The 14796-nt window shown below is 35.9% G+C and overlaps 1 protein-coding gene across 1 annotated transcript in view; it reads left to right on the plus strand.

Annotated features, from left to right (window-relative positions):
• Positions 1 to 1288: 1288 nt before the first annotated feature.
• The window catches only part of LOC109099567 (netrin receptor UNC5B-b-like), an 82977-nt gene continuing 69469 nt past the window's right edge, over positions 1289 to 14796 (plus strand). The window contains exon 1 of the mRNA XM_042769017.1: positions 1289 to 1575. Within this exon, the coding sequence (XP_042624951.1) occupies positions 1530 to 1575 (46 nt within the window). The 5' untranslated portion in view covers positions 1289 to 1529. The remainder of the gene's footprint in view (positions 1576 to 14796) is intronic.

The raw sequence follows: 14796 nt of genomic DNA on the forward strand, positions 1-14796 counted from the left end.
AATCCAGAGACATGGTAAAACCGCCTTTTTCAACCTAATCTTGCACAAATATGGACAAGGCAGACCAAGGTGCATCACTATTACTTTCATTAACTGTATACGAGACAGCAAACAACCTAAATGTATCTGTGTTGCCCAACAGAAAGGATGAAAAGGTTTTAAGACTGGTCATAATGAACTGTTAATTGCCTCATAGTTGTTCTACTGCCTCAGAGATGCTTAACAAGATATCCAGAATGACTTGCCTTGAGCGCTGAATTATTCAAGGGCAAAAATATCTATAATAGCACTAAATATAATTTTACTTGATAATCCAGTTGCCTTTTAAGTGCTGAAAGATAGTTACTTGACATAGAGGTGTAACCCATAACATGAGGACATGCCTGTCACCTCAAGCACTCTCTCTTTCGGTTTTCGGTTATACATGCACACACTTAGATATTCATATATCATATACAACTAGATAAATGTAGTTGCCTATTTTTTGCAATAAAATATGTACCTTCAAAGTGCATGAAAGCAAGCAGTTTTATAGATTGTGTGTATATATACATTACTGATTAGAAATGACATGATGAAAATTTAATTAGTAATGCAATCTGTTAGATTGTTTTCATTTCTTTTAGATTTTTTTTACCTTAATCATAATATATTAATAGAGAGAGAGAAGATGTTTAATGTTATAGATATTTAATGTAAAACAATTTTCAGATTTCAGATCTGAATGTATGTATTATATATTGGTGCTGTCAAATCGATTAATTGCGATTCATCGCATCCAAAATAAAAGTTTGTGTTTGCATAATGTGTGTGTGTGTGCATATATATATATATATATATATATATATATATATACACACACACACATACATACATGTATATATTTGAGAAATGTATGTAATATATATTTATATAATAAACCATATATGAAAATGAACTATATATATATATATATATATAAAATTATTTATATAAAACTATATATAAAATATTTATATAAAGAATTTCACATTTTATACTAAATTGAAAAAATTGTAAGTACATATTTAACATACTGATGAATAATTTAAAGTGAAAACATTAGCACACAGGTTTTATGCACAGATTTGTTCACACTGTTAGTAAATGAATCCCTCTGTGGGAAGGATAGTCTGTTTGCGGTACATGTTAGGTTTTGAAAATAGATGAGGCTTTATCCTTTTGTCATAGATGGATTTGGCTTTTGCCCCAGTCTCTCCCACAGGCTCCAAATCGCTCGCAATTCACCTCTGCAGCGTATCCAGACATGCTATGGCCCTGAAATGGGCCAATCGAAGCTAAGGAAACATTAAAGAAGAGAAGAGGAGACACCAGTGGGCAAAGGAGATGCACAGGATCAGGGAGGAAGCTGTATGCCTTGTTCATCTCTGTTTACTCCTGCTGTCTCCCATGCCGCAGACGGAAAGAACAAGAAGAGGGGCAGAGAAACGGAGACGCTGGAGAGTTACACACCAAGCATGGAAGGCTGAAAGAGAGAGAGTGATGAAGACATGCCAGTGGACACTGCGGTTTCGCAAGGGCAGGCAATGGGGAAAGGTTAGTGAAAACAAAGGAAGTGAACGAACACACACACACACACACAGGAAAGTGCTGATCCATGGTCCCTGTCTAGAGAAGGAGGAGAAGGTGCATTGATTGTGCACAAGCCACAAATGAGAAATCCATTGGGGTTAGCTGCTCCTGGCTTGACTGAGAGAAGGGGCCAGAAGAGGTCAGCTGGGTGTCCATGTCTTTGCCAGAGCATGGCAGAGCTGGCAGCATCCATTAAGCAGAACATGGCCAGGAGGGTCAACAGTTTGTACCAAGCCATGAGGTCACTGAAAAGCTAGGCGTTTAGCCAGCTGGACAGCATGTTTAGTGTCAGGCCATGGGAACAGTTTCATTCATCAGCCTGAGACACACATTCACATCCATTCACATGTGTCTCACATACAGTCAAGTGAATAAATTTAATTTCACAATACACATGGGACCCAGTAGTGCAAGTAGGAAAAGATACCAGTTTTTGTCATCGTCCTCTTCTTTTTATAAATACATTCACTAAATTGCAAATGGCAGGTTGCTTCAGTTTACAATCTGCTATCACTGTAACAGTTTCCTGTTTATGTAGGACTTTTAGTAAAAAGTGTCAACCTTAAAAAAAGTTTTTTGTGCAGTATTTCTGTTTTCATTTAGGTGGTTTAAATTGTTCAATATTACATTCCATGTCATATTTCTCTGTTAAATGTATATGAAGTCTTAAAGGGACAACAACCCTCATGTCATTTCAAACCTGTGTGATTTTCTTCTGTGGAACACAAAACAGATGCACTGCATCTTTGGGCATATCATGAAAGTCAATGGGGTCCGATGTTGTTTGAACTCAACATTCTTCAAGATAGTTTCTTTTGTATTGCACATGAAATAGAAAGTCATATAGGGCAACATGAGAGCAGTTAAATGATGAATTTTCATTTTATGGGTGAACAAACCAATACTCATGACACAACATCACACAAATTCCCAAATGCTCCACATAATCACTTCTGAGGGGGGGAAGAAGAAGATAGAAGATAGAAACTGAATGTTTTAAAATAAAGTTTATGCACTAACAAATGTGAATCCTGTTTTTGTGGGTGAAAATTGAGGTAATAAAAAAAAAAAAGGTTTTTAATGGTTTATTAAAAGTCACCCCTTCATTATTAAGTATTTTATTGTCATTTTACAGTGTATGCATCTCATACAGGCACATTACATACCATTGCCTGTTTTTCCCATTCAGGGTTTCAATCTGGTCAGTCCTTTCAAAACTGAGCATACACAGTATACCCAAGGTATCTGTTTAGTTGCGTGATGTGCGTCCCAGTTAATCGTCACGCTAGGGGTCTCTCCATGAGACTGTAAATCTCTGAACTCATACTTCATCCACCCACAAAAAGTAATTTAGAATCCATTCTTGCCCCTCTGCCACCACTCAGACCTAAAATAAAGAGCAGCCGTGGATGCCTGCTTGCTTTTCATCAAATCATTTACTGTTCCCCTGATGCTAGTGAACAGAGAGGGTCTTTTTTTTCTCATTACCTCCCACCTCTGTTCAACTGTATTCAAACACGGCACTAGAGTCAAACATAATCTCAGCTCAGATATGATAATCCCCCCAGACTGTTTCAGATGGAAATCCACCGAATGCAGAGAAGGGAGAGGATTCATTAAAAATGCCCCAAGGGAGTGCAGGGATATAGGTTTTGGGCGGTAGTCAATGATGTGTTCAAGACAACGCGGCTCGTCCACCTTGATCTTGCTGCAGAGTCGGCCGAACCCATCTCCGCTGGGACATTGTAACTGGACAGATAAGCATTAGTGGCAGCGGGTGACAGGTGAAGGAGAGTGGGACAATTGGGGCAGGAGTGGGTGTGGTGAATGTTGATTGGATTATTTTATTCAGTTGTCACACTGTGTAAGTCACCTATTGAGCCCGTTGAGGCATGCCACACCTGCCATAAGGACCTACTGTGTCTATTGGTGTCTGAATGTATGTTGTTGTGGAGTTGGATTTGTGTAGGTACGGTTTATGAAAGATTTATGAAATGTATTCATCATGTTTCTTTTGAGTATTTTTGTATTCAGTATTCAAGTTACAGCAAGAAATTGAAGTCAGTGAGTGTCATGTAGTAATACTTGATATATATATATATATATATATATATATATATATATATATATATATATATATCAAGTATTACTACATGACACTCACTTGAATATATATAACTTGAATATATATAACATAGTTATACATGCAGACTATCAGTTAAATAGTTTTAAACAGCAAATTAGTCATTTATAGAACAAATTTTGTTTTTTGAACATGAAAAAATTGCCATATATTAATTTACCGTAGGCGTACCGTATACCGCATTTTAAAATTTACGGTGACCTGACCTCATAGCTGGCTAAGGGTGAATGGTAGCGTATCACGGCTTTCACTAAATTATTAAGCAGCAAAAACTAACAACTAAAAAGATAGTTTGTTCTTTCTTCTTTTTTTTTTTTTTTTTGGCTTAGTCAAAACTTTTGAATGGTAAGGTATCACAGTTTCCACAAAAAAAATATTAACTGCAACACTGATAATGAGAAGAAATATTTCGTAATCACCAAATCAGCATATTAGAATGATTTCCGAAAAATCATGTGACTGAATAATGGCTGGAGTAATGTCTGCTGAAAAATCAGTTTTGCCAACACAGGAAGAAATTACATTTTAAAATATCATTACTCCTACACAGTTAAACCCAAAAGCATGAAACTGTTTTGTGAAGGGAAAAAAACCTCATGACATTGAGTTGCTTTAGAGAGCACCTTTAATTCATGTTTAAATCCTCTCCATAGATTTCCTGTTTGCTTTGGCAGACTTCTGTAGGTGTGATAGCTCACACCATGGCTGTTGTTACTGGTTTTGAAACTTCCTCCACCGAATATGTGTCTGCGCAAGCTCCAAAAATGGTATAACCATTGCATCAACTTGTCAGAAAAAATATATTCTTACCTCCGAGTGTGAGCAAGCTGAAGAGAAGTCAAGTGAAAATTGGAGATGAAGTCTGAAGAGACATGAAAAAATATAGAAAGAGAGAAAAGCAGTATCTGACCAATGAAAGTGGCCTCTTCACAAAACCAGATGGCAGTTTGTAGCCCATTAAACACTAATACTATGTTTTACTGCTTCAGCTAAGCTTCCCTATTTATCACAGATCATAATCACACTGTTATGTGGCCTAATAGAGAAGCATCAGTGGGGAAAACTGCTGCAGTGACATCATCTCTTGTGAGTAGGACAGTGTTTATGTAGAAATGGAGCATGTCCATGCAGAGACACCCAAAAATGAAAATATGTTGTAAATGTGTATGAATTTCTTTAGAAAAGGTGATATTATGAAGACTGTTCTGATCAGAGTAATGAAAAAAAAAGTATTGTATTGAACATTGTGAATTAGCTTTTATTTTTATAATTTCAGTTTTCATTTAAATTTTAGATTTATTGTGTTTTTTGCTTTTTGCTTTCTTCAACATTAAATTTTTTATTATTTTTAATTTTTATTTATTATTTAATTACAGCCTTATTTCAATTAACAAAAACTTAATAGTTTTAGCTTTAAAACTTAAAAAAATAAAAGTATTTAAAAGCATTGGAAAAGTGGTCCAAAAGGACTTGTGCACTACAGTGTTCTGTCTTCTAAAGTTATAGTTTTTTTTTTCTTTCTTTTTTGAATCAGTGAGAACTGGATCAGTCTAATTTGTGAACAAATCATTAAAGGGATAGTTCACCCAAAAATGAAAATGCTGTCATTAATTACTCACCCTCAAGTCATTCCAAACCTGTAAGACCTTCAGTCATCTTCGGAATACAAATTAAGATATTTTTGATGCATTCTTAGACCTCTTTGACCCTCCCAAAGACAGCAAGGGTACTACCACCGTCAAGTTCCAGAAACGTAGTAAGGACATCAGTAAAATAGTCCATGTGACATCAGTAGTTTAAAATTAATTTTACGAAGCTACGATAATTCTTTTTGAAGTTTCTGGACCTTGATCGTGGTAGTACCCTTGCTGTCTATGAGAGGGTCAAAGAGCTAACGGAACGCACCAAAAATATCTTAATTTGTGTTCTAAAGATAAGCGAAGGTCTTACGGGTTTGGATCAACTTGAGCGTGAGTAATTAATGACAGATTTTCCTTTTTTTGGGTGAACTATGCCTTTAAGACCAGTTTTGTGAACTGAAGCAGTCAATTTACTGAAAAGACTAAAACCAGATTAGAATGACAAGACTGGATGCCTAATCAGACATCTTTTCTTCAGACATCAGACTCTTCGTTTCTCATGAATTCATCAAGAATATCTAGATTTTCAATGAATAACAAATTAAATTTAGATCTGTTTTTTTTTAAGCTTAGAATTTTCAATACCCATTGATTCTAACTGCATGAGGAAAGAAGGTCATACAGTTTTGGAGCAAGATGAGGGTGAATAAATAATGACAGATTTTTTTCATTTTAACTCTGTTGAATTTACAGCGAAAGTCAATGGGAGGAAAAACATTTTGTACCCTGTACATTTTGTTCAGAACATCCGTTTACAGTACAGTGGGCTGCCGAGATACAGCCAGACATCACTTTTTATTTGTTGTTTAATTAGCATAATAACATTGCTGCTCAACAGACCTTCTCCTTCAGTGCAGTGATTTTAATTTGAGCAGCAAAGAAACGAAAATGCCTGAGGTGTAGACAAATTGCAAGAATACAGAGGCATTAGTCACCAGTTGGGGAACAGGATGCATTTGCTTTTTCTCCCTCCCTCCAGACAGAGCAGAGAGGTGCAATCTCTGATAAAGAGGGAACAGGACAGGCAGGATAAAAGAGCGTGTTAGGTTAAACGGAGACATGGATAGGACAGAGAGATTCTCATGAGCGAATGAGAACGAGAGGAGATGGAGGGACTTTAAGAGAGACAGAGAAAGTGAGAAGAGACAGAGAGGGAGCAATGTGTCCTCTACTGTTCCAGCCCCGAGGCGCATGGTCACCTCAGAGACTGGCCACTGAATTACCCACAACTCCTGGCTGCTTTCAGGAGTGTCTGGACAAGGGGAGCGGACAGGAGAATTTAATGAGGGGAAGATACGGAGCAGGTCTCCGGGGACCCCTGTGGGGTTTGGTGTGACAGGCTGCTGGAGTTTGCCCACTCTGATTGGGTAATTAGTAACATGGATTTGTCCCACAGAGTGGGAATTGATTGATTAGGTGGTGGTAGGATGTTTCTCTGCCATCTCTCTGGATGCCTGGGCACTAGGAGCTCAGAGGATAGAGGTGTATATGCACACTTGTACTTACATTAACACTTTCTTGCCTGGTTTATTACAATTGTGACACCTCTGTGCCTAAAGCATGCTTAAAGTGTTATAACTAATTTCATGAGGCCTTATATTAATTAATTATAATCAAAGAATGATGTTAATTACTGCTTCATATTTGTCAGCACATTGCTCATTGGCCAGAAAGAGGAAGTGGGAAAGGTTAAGTAACTATTACTAAGAGACGTTGCTGTTTACATGAATGATAAATGTTACTTGCTTTTGCCTTAAGCAAGTTTTTTTATATATATGTTTTATGAATTCACACTACATCAAGTGTAAATCACAGCTTGAACTCATTAGTATTAAGTTTTATGTGTGGATAAATACTGAAACTTGGATGTACTGACAGCATCTAAAATTTGAAAGTATTTCTCATGCAATCCATTTTATTATATAGATATTTTAGCTGTACATGTCCCAAAACAAATTACTGTAAAATAAACAAAGTAATAATGAAATGATTAATTTACATGAATTTTTGCATTTTAAAGTCTAGGCAAAGGTAGAGTGAAGGAATCATTGGAAACAACACAGAATAGAATGAAACAATGTCAAATTAGATAAGTGTGATGCCATTGAACATTTTTAATGAATCACATTGAGTAAACACTATAAAATTAACTTATTAATTATCTGAATTCTTTGAACCTAAAAGGATTCGTAAGCATATGTACATCTATAAAGTTGTTCATTCGTATAATGTTTACACTTAGATGCTATCGATATATTTATAGTATTCGTTTCAGCGTCTGTGCAAGCATATGAAATTGTATGGGTGCCAGAATCACATTTTATGTAGTTATATCTATGATTACTAATGAGCCCACATAGTAATTCAAAGAAATTAATTCAGACTTGTTAGTGTGGAAATTAATTAATTGTTAACAAGGTCGGTTTGGGGTATAGACAGATATGCTATGTGAGTAGACACCAATGGATGAAGTATTTCAATTAACAATCAGCTTGACCAAATCTACAGAACAAGAATGTTTTCATCAAATTCAGCTTAAGCTTTTAGTTTTGGGATTGCTGTAGCATTTAATGTGACACAAAATAATGCGGGCCATAAGAAATCACTTTTCTTGGATGTGAAAAAGCATTCTTGTATGATTGAGACCTTTATTGAAAACTACCCGTCTTCTCATATCAATCATATCTAATCCATCTTCAGGGGGGGGGAGGTTAAATGCAATTTTAACCTTGGGGTTCAGGGGGTGTTTTTTTTGGGGAGGGGCAGGGGGGAGATATCTGTTTTAGACACAGATGTGAGAATTTTTTTGTCGGCCAGATTATGGGGAAGAAAGCTAAGAAAAAGAAGGTCCAAGCAAGACGGATTTAGCTCTATGGTGACTGTCAGTGACACGGTGGGAGTCTGCAATGCTTAATGCTCATCAGGAGCTCCCACGTTGGAGTTTCACCCATCCCAAGGGCACGCTGCTTGCTTTGGGATGACATGGGATTACAGGCGGTCCAGTCTCAGCGGAGCCTCAGGTTGGCAGGATATTAATTAAGTAATTATCATGCCGTGAGGTACAGCTATGAATTATGCATGAGGTCTTGATTGGGACATTTGTGATTGTGTAATCTAATTTCAGCCATATGTCTGACGCCTTTAGCTGAGTGTCTAACATCTGAGAGCGCCCAAGCACAAATACATACAAATACATTTTCAGGTTTTCAATTATATATTTAAAATTCTAACATATTCAAATACAGAAGGTTTTCTTTTGCACTGTGGACACACACTCATCATCATAAAGATTATCGGAAAGACCGGAATACCAATATATTATTGATTTTTACTAATATAGGAAAGACTAGTCAGACTTTTTTACTCTAATACAAAATACTGTAGCACTGATATATAATAGAATATTTCTCAGGGTATGTTCCTCAATGCTGGTGATATAAGTATGTATATATCAACTGGCCCTGGCCTCCTCATAACATATATAGATACAGTTATGCTACTGCTGTTCTGAAACATCATCCAACAAATATTCCTATTGACTAATTTACATACCTCTTTTGAAATTTAACAGAATAAATTTGTCAAACAAATTTGTTGGAAACAAAGAACAATTTCCCATTATGCTGATTAGAGTGAAACTAATTCATCAATTTGGATTATTCTTCATGTTGATAAAGACTGAGTCCAGATTAACTCTCTTTATCCAGTTCACATAATGGTATTTGCTCAAGTGTGAGATTATGCTAATCCGAGAGCACACAACGATGATCAATAGACCAGATTACTGCGTTATGGAAATAATGAAATAAAAACAAGCGTTTAAACATCTGTCCCTGAAAGGCAGATCCCAAATCTTGTTTACATGCAGAGATGTGAAATTGCGTAATACATTGTGCAAGCCTTTAACATCTTAGATCAAATCTTAATTAAAAAACATTATTTCCTGAATATGCCTGGATGTCGTTTTTATTTAGTTCATTTAATTGAATTCAATTATTGCTGCAACACACAGGAAACAATTATCACTTTTTAGTATATTGATGATAATGATTATTCTGATGAACAACCTTTCGTTGGTGTAGTCGTTACTTTAATGATCCCTGTAAGATGCCTGTAATGGTACTCAATCTGCAAGAAAGCAATAACAATGCCAGAACAAATCAAAAGTGTTATTCAGAATTACACTCCAGCAGCTGAAGATATCTGTTGATTTTGGCACTGACGGCTTGCTGTGTGCTTTGGGGTCCCTGTCTGCTTCCTCTTCTCTGTGTTTTACTCCCACACTTTTCCTTTCCCGTGTTTTATTGATAAAAGAACGTCTGAGTGGTGGAATGTCTTTCTGTTCTCTCACTTCATGTTTCAGGAAGAAGCCTCACATTCACAAGTCAATAATGAGCAAGAGATCTGCGCCACAGGATGAACTGATGCCTGAAACAGTGTTTTTGTTCAAGTGTTCGTTTGCTTCAGTGCTCTTTGGAGGTCTGCCTGCTGCCCTTTTCTGAAGTGGACCAGAGGCTGAAACACATAAAATAATGTTTGCTTCAATGTAGCGAATAAAGTAAATTATCAAATTAGAATTTCACACATATTCCTGCTATTAAGAACCGACTACTAAATTATTAGGATGTTCATATGAGCCAGTAGAAATAAGAAGTGCTATAGTTCGGAGTTGTACTCTTTATATGCACTAAAGGCCTGTTTACACCAAGAGGGAAAACTATAATGCTAACTATATTATCAACCATACAACAGATGATAAAGTTATGTATATTTTAAAACACCACATGTCTGCTTGTGCAAAGATGAGTTATGTTTCAGCATTAGCATTTTAGCATTAGCATTTTAGGGATGTTTTGAATGGGTCTTTGGTTAAATGTCTGAAATAAGATCTGTAAATTAAATAGTCTGTTTTGTTTTTTAAAGCCTTATAGTTTAAAATCTTGCTTCTGGAACTATTCTAACTCAAACTTTCAGGACTAAAGGGTTGTCGGAAGTTTAATGGTGATGACTTTGAAGGCGTACAGTAATTTGTTTATAGCCTATTAGCTTTTTATTTCTGGTGATTGTATTTTGTATTTGTGAAGATTATCATTATGAACAAAACACGTAAGAAACTTTTGTTGGTCACAGAGCTTATTTTCTGTCAACAGTGACTATACGTATTTATGATTTATTTGTAAAATATTTCTTAATTGGCTAAAATGTCCGGGTTTTGTCTTTGTTTTCCTATTGTTTTCATATTTGATCAAGGAAATGATTGAAAAGTAGTTTGACCAATACAGCTGCAGGCAAAGTACATAATCAACTATTCATGGTGTGCAAGAAGGTAGGACATACAGAGAATGGTCAAAGCAATTCAGATATGCATAATGTATGAGGATTGTGGAGAGCATGTCAATAGGAACACAAAGCCAAAACCTGGACATTTTCAACAATTAAAAATTCCTGGCCAGGACATGTAGGGAAAAAAGAGGATATATGGTCACCCAATGACTACTGAAAACAACTGCAGATTATGCACTTGTTTTTGCTATTGAATTTTTGAAACATTATGCCTTGCTTGTAATGAAAAATTAAGGTAATATAAATTGCTTGTAAGTCGTGTTCCATACACCCTAAAGAAACTGTATGAACAACAAATGGAGCATGAATTTATATTGAATGTTGCCTCCATATTTCAGAAGTCTACCACAAGGTATACAGGAATATCTGCATACGGTGCAGTTCAACCTATACTCGTCAACAAGGAGTTCATTGATTCAGGTGTTCTTCTCTTACTTGATTTTTTTTTTCTTCACTCCTTTTTATTGATTTTGAACATGTGTATTGGGCAGTATGATGCTGAATGGATTGCATGGCGCCAGAATATCTCTCTGTGTGCCTAGTAATTTATATCTGAATCATTTATCTTGTCCAGTGTGTTCTTGCTCGGCCAACCTCACAATCTGACTCTGATGGCTGACTCCAACAACGGTTTGTCTCTCTCTGTCCTCCTGTCCCCCTCTTTTTTGAACAATGTTTTAAATTTTCTTTCTTTTTAATGTATCTATTTTGTTGGTAGCCATTTGGGATTTTCAGTCTAATGCATGCACAAAATAGCTGTGAAGTACATAAGAGATGTTGTAATTCAGGTTTTACAGTATAAACAATAGTTCAAACTCCATCTGAAAAAGTGAATGCAGCAACACTGAATCGCTGTGGCTTTAAAGAGCTCATGTTCTGTTACATCTGTGTAAGATGCACATCCTCAGCTTAAAGAGCTCCCCAGTGCAATGGCTGCCCGGACTTAAAACAGAGAAATAAGGAGAGGAGAATAAAGATGTGTTTCTCCTCTCCCGAGAGCGAGCAGCCGTTCTCTCCTTCTGTGTTGGTTTTGAGAGCAGTTCTTTGTCTTCTATGTTCCCTGGACCCCTGTGGTCTGAAAAGAGCCCTCTGCAGGGGCCTGACTGAACTCAGACTCTGATTTCTGTGCTAAGGGTTCACGTAGCGTAGAGCCCGTTTCTGAGTTAAAAGCACACAGTGAGTTACTTCTAAATTGTTGATTTTTTCATCTCTTAGAAAGACACAGTCTTTGTGATTGAATTATGCTTCAGGCTTGAGCTTTGAAGACATCCAGTTTTATTCCAAAATACACCATAATTTTCAATGTGCAAAGTGCATGATATTTCTGCATAAATTGTGTTCCAAAACCACGTGAACTGCCTGCTAACTAAGTAGCAACCTTCTAAGAAAACATTCTAATAGTACACTACCACTGTTGTTTTTGTTTAAATAAAAATACTTTTATGTCGTATTCAGCAAGGATGCATTAAATTGATCATAAGTGACAGTAAAATAAAAATAAAATCTATTTAAAATAATTGCTTAAAAATAGACAATTTTTGTTTGCACAAAAATATCAAACAGTACAATCATTTCAGCTGCGATAATGGAATTAAATGTTATTTGAGCACCAAATAATGATATTAGAATAGATTTCTGAAGGATCACGTGACACTGAAGACTGGAGTAAGGGCCGCTGAAAATGTATTTCTGCTGATGGCTTGGCCATCACAGAAATAAATCACATTTTAAAATATATTCAAATAGAAAACAGTTATTTTATATTGCAATAATATTTCACAAAATTTGATTATTTAAAATATATATATATATATTTAATTATTTTATATGGCAAAGCAGTTTGCATAGATTTATTTATTTTTTTATTTTTTATTTTTTATCATTTACTGCCCTCTTGGATTTTTTTTTCCACTAAATTAAATGCAGTGCACTGTAGAATTGTATGCTTATAGTTTGTCCATAATTAGGTATCATAGGAGACAATATAATTAAGATTTTACCTTTTTACCTGAACTGAAAAAGTTTGCATTTATGCATTTGGCAGACATTTTTCTCCAAAGCATCTTACTGCATAAGGTATTCATTTTATCAGTTTGTGCATTCTTTGGTAATCGACCCCATGACCTTGCTAAGCACCATCCTTTTCTGTTTGAGCTATATATATATATATATATATATATATATATATATATATATATAATAGCTGAGTGAGCTTTTGCAAAGACAATTTGCCACTATAGACCATGATATCTTCAAAAAAAAAGAAAGTTTTCAACGTTTAAAATCGGTAGGGAAACTGTAATAAGGGCACAGACATCCCTCACCAAATGATTGTGCCATTCCATCTTAAATGTTTCAAATTTTAATTAATCTATTTTTCACACGCCTGGTGTGACAGATGCACCTTTTATGACTGAGGTAGACACACATATGCTCGTGCTAAGGGTATGACGTGTGTGTGTAAGCACGAACAAGCGTGTGGCAGGGTTATATTTAGCTGGGCTTGTGTGCTCATTGGGTGAGGACCGTGGATAGCTGGAATCAGGTGTCCAGGTGTCTCTGTGTTTAAATTAGCACCTCTTTGAGCTGCCCTGCTCCCGTTTAGACTCAGGGAAATATGTGCTCTCCTCACACCTCACCAAGAAAAGCTACAACACCGCGGGCTAAAAATTCTTTATTCTATCATCTCTCTCTCTCTCTCTCTCTCTCTCTCTCTCTCTCTCTCTCTCTCTCTCTCTCTCTCTCTCTCTCCCACTCTCTCACTCACTTACTCTCCCTATCTTTGTCTATTACCCTTATTCTCCTCTCAATCTTTCATTTCCCCCATCTATGCACTAGACCACAGCTGTTTTATGGGACTAATGCCATTTCAAAGACACATTTTGAAGTGTCCCACTCTCATATTCTCCTCGTTTTGCCTCCAATCACTGGCACCAAATGTCAGTTAATACCACAGCACAGTGTCTTTAATAAGAGTGAGTAAGAGCATACACAGGAAAATATTGATTGACTCTTTTAAATTGACCTGCGCTGAAACTTTATTACATTTTCCTGCTAGTTCAATACATAACTTAATGCAATTTTGCATCTGTTGTCACTATTTGTTCAAACAGAAGAGTGTAAGATGGATTAGACTGGTCCGTGATTCATGCGGTTTGAGATAGGAGTATCATCGGGTGGTTGGCGGATTGGATCACAGGATCAAGAGAAGGTGGAATCGAACCTGCATATTGGGCTTACATGCTGCTGCTGATGTGTCTCTTGGAGAGGATATTTAGCCAGTGAGAACTGCCAAATGTCTGATAAAAATATATACTGTAATTTTAAAGTCCTGCACAAATGACTAGCCTGATGTGTGTCATCAGAAGCAAATAGCAGCAGTCAAGAGCTTTTAAAAGCTCTCAAAAAACTGGATATTAATATACATTACCATTCGAAGTTTGCGGTAAGACCTTTTTTTTTTTGTCTTCAGGATGTATTAAACTGACCAAACGGGACAGTAAAAACTATTTTAAATAAAATAGCTGTTCCTTTAAACTTTTTATTCATCAGAATCCTTGAGCAACAAATCATTTTTGAAGGACCATGTGACATTGAAGTGTGGCGTTATGTAAAATGTTATTTATTTATTTAATTTTAAATAAAAGCAGCATTGGTGACAGTAAGAGACTTCTTTCCAAAACTTTCAATATATATATACGATTTAAATATTATTATCAGTGTATACACTTTTATTTAGTTTTATATTATCTTAATTTATTTTCATTTTATTTTAATTTATTTCTAATTTCTAAAAGTTTTTTGGAGTAATGTTTGATTGAAATGTTATTAAAACACACACACACACACACACACACACACACACACACACACACACACACACACACACACACAAAACAGCTGAAATTGAATAAATTGTTATGAATTTGTGCAACAACAACAAATTCTATTTATTTAAAGGGGTTTTACTTGGTCAGCAGAAAGCAGCATAAAACTCCCATAGATCCAAGTAATCTGATTAAAAACATAAAAAGAAACTAAATGTTATATTGAAACCAG

Source organism: Cyprinus carpio, chromosome A13 (assembly GCF_018340385.1).
Source record: "Cyprinus carpio isolate SPL01 chromosome A13, ASM1834038v1, whole genome shotgun sequence".
NCBI lineage: Eukaryota > Metazoa > Chordata > Actinopteri > Cypriniformes > Cyprinidae > Cyprinus > Cyprinus carpio.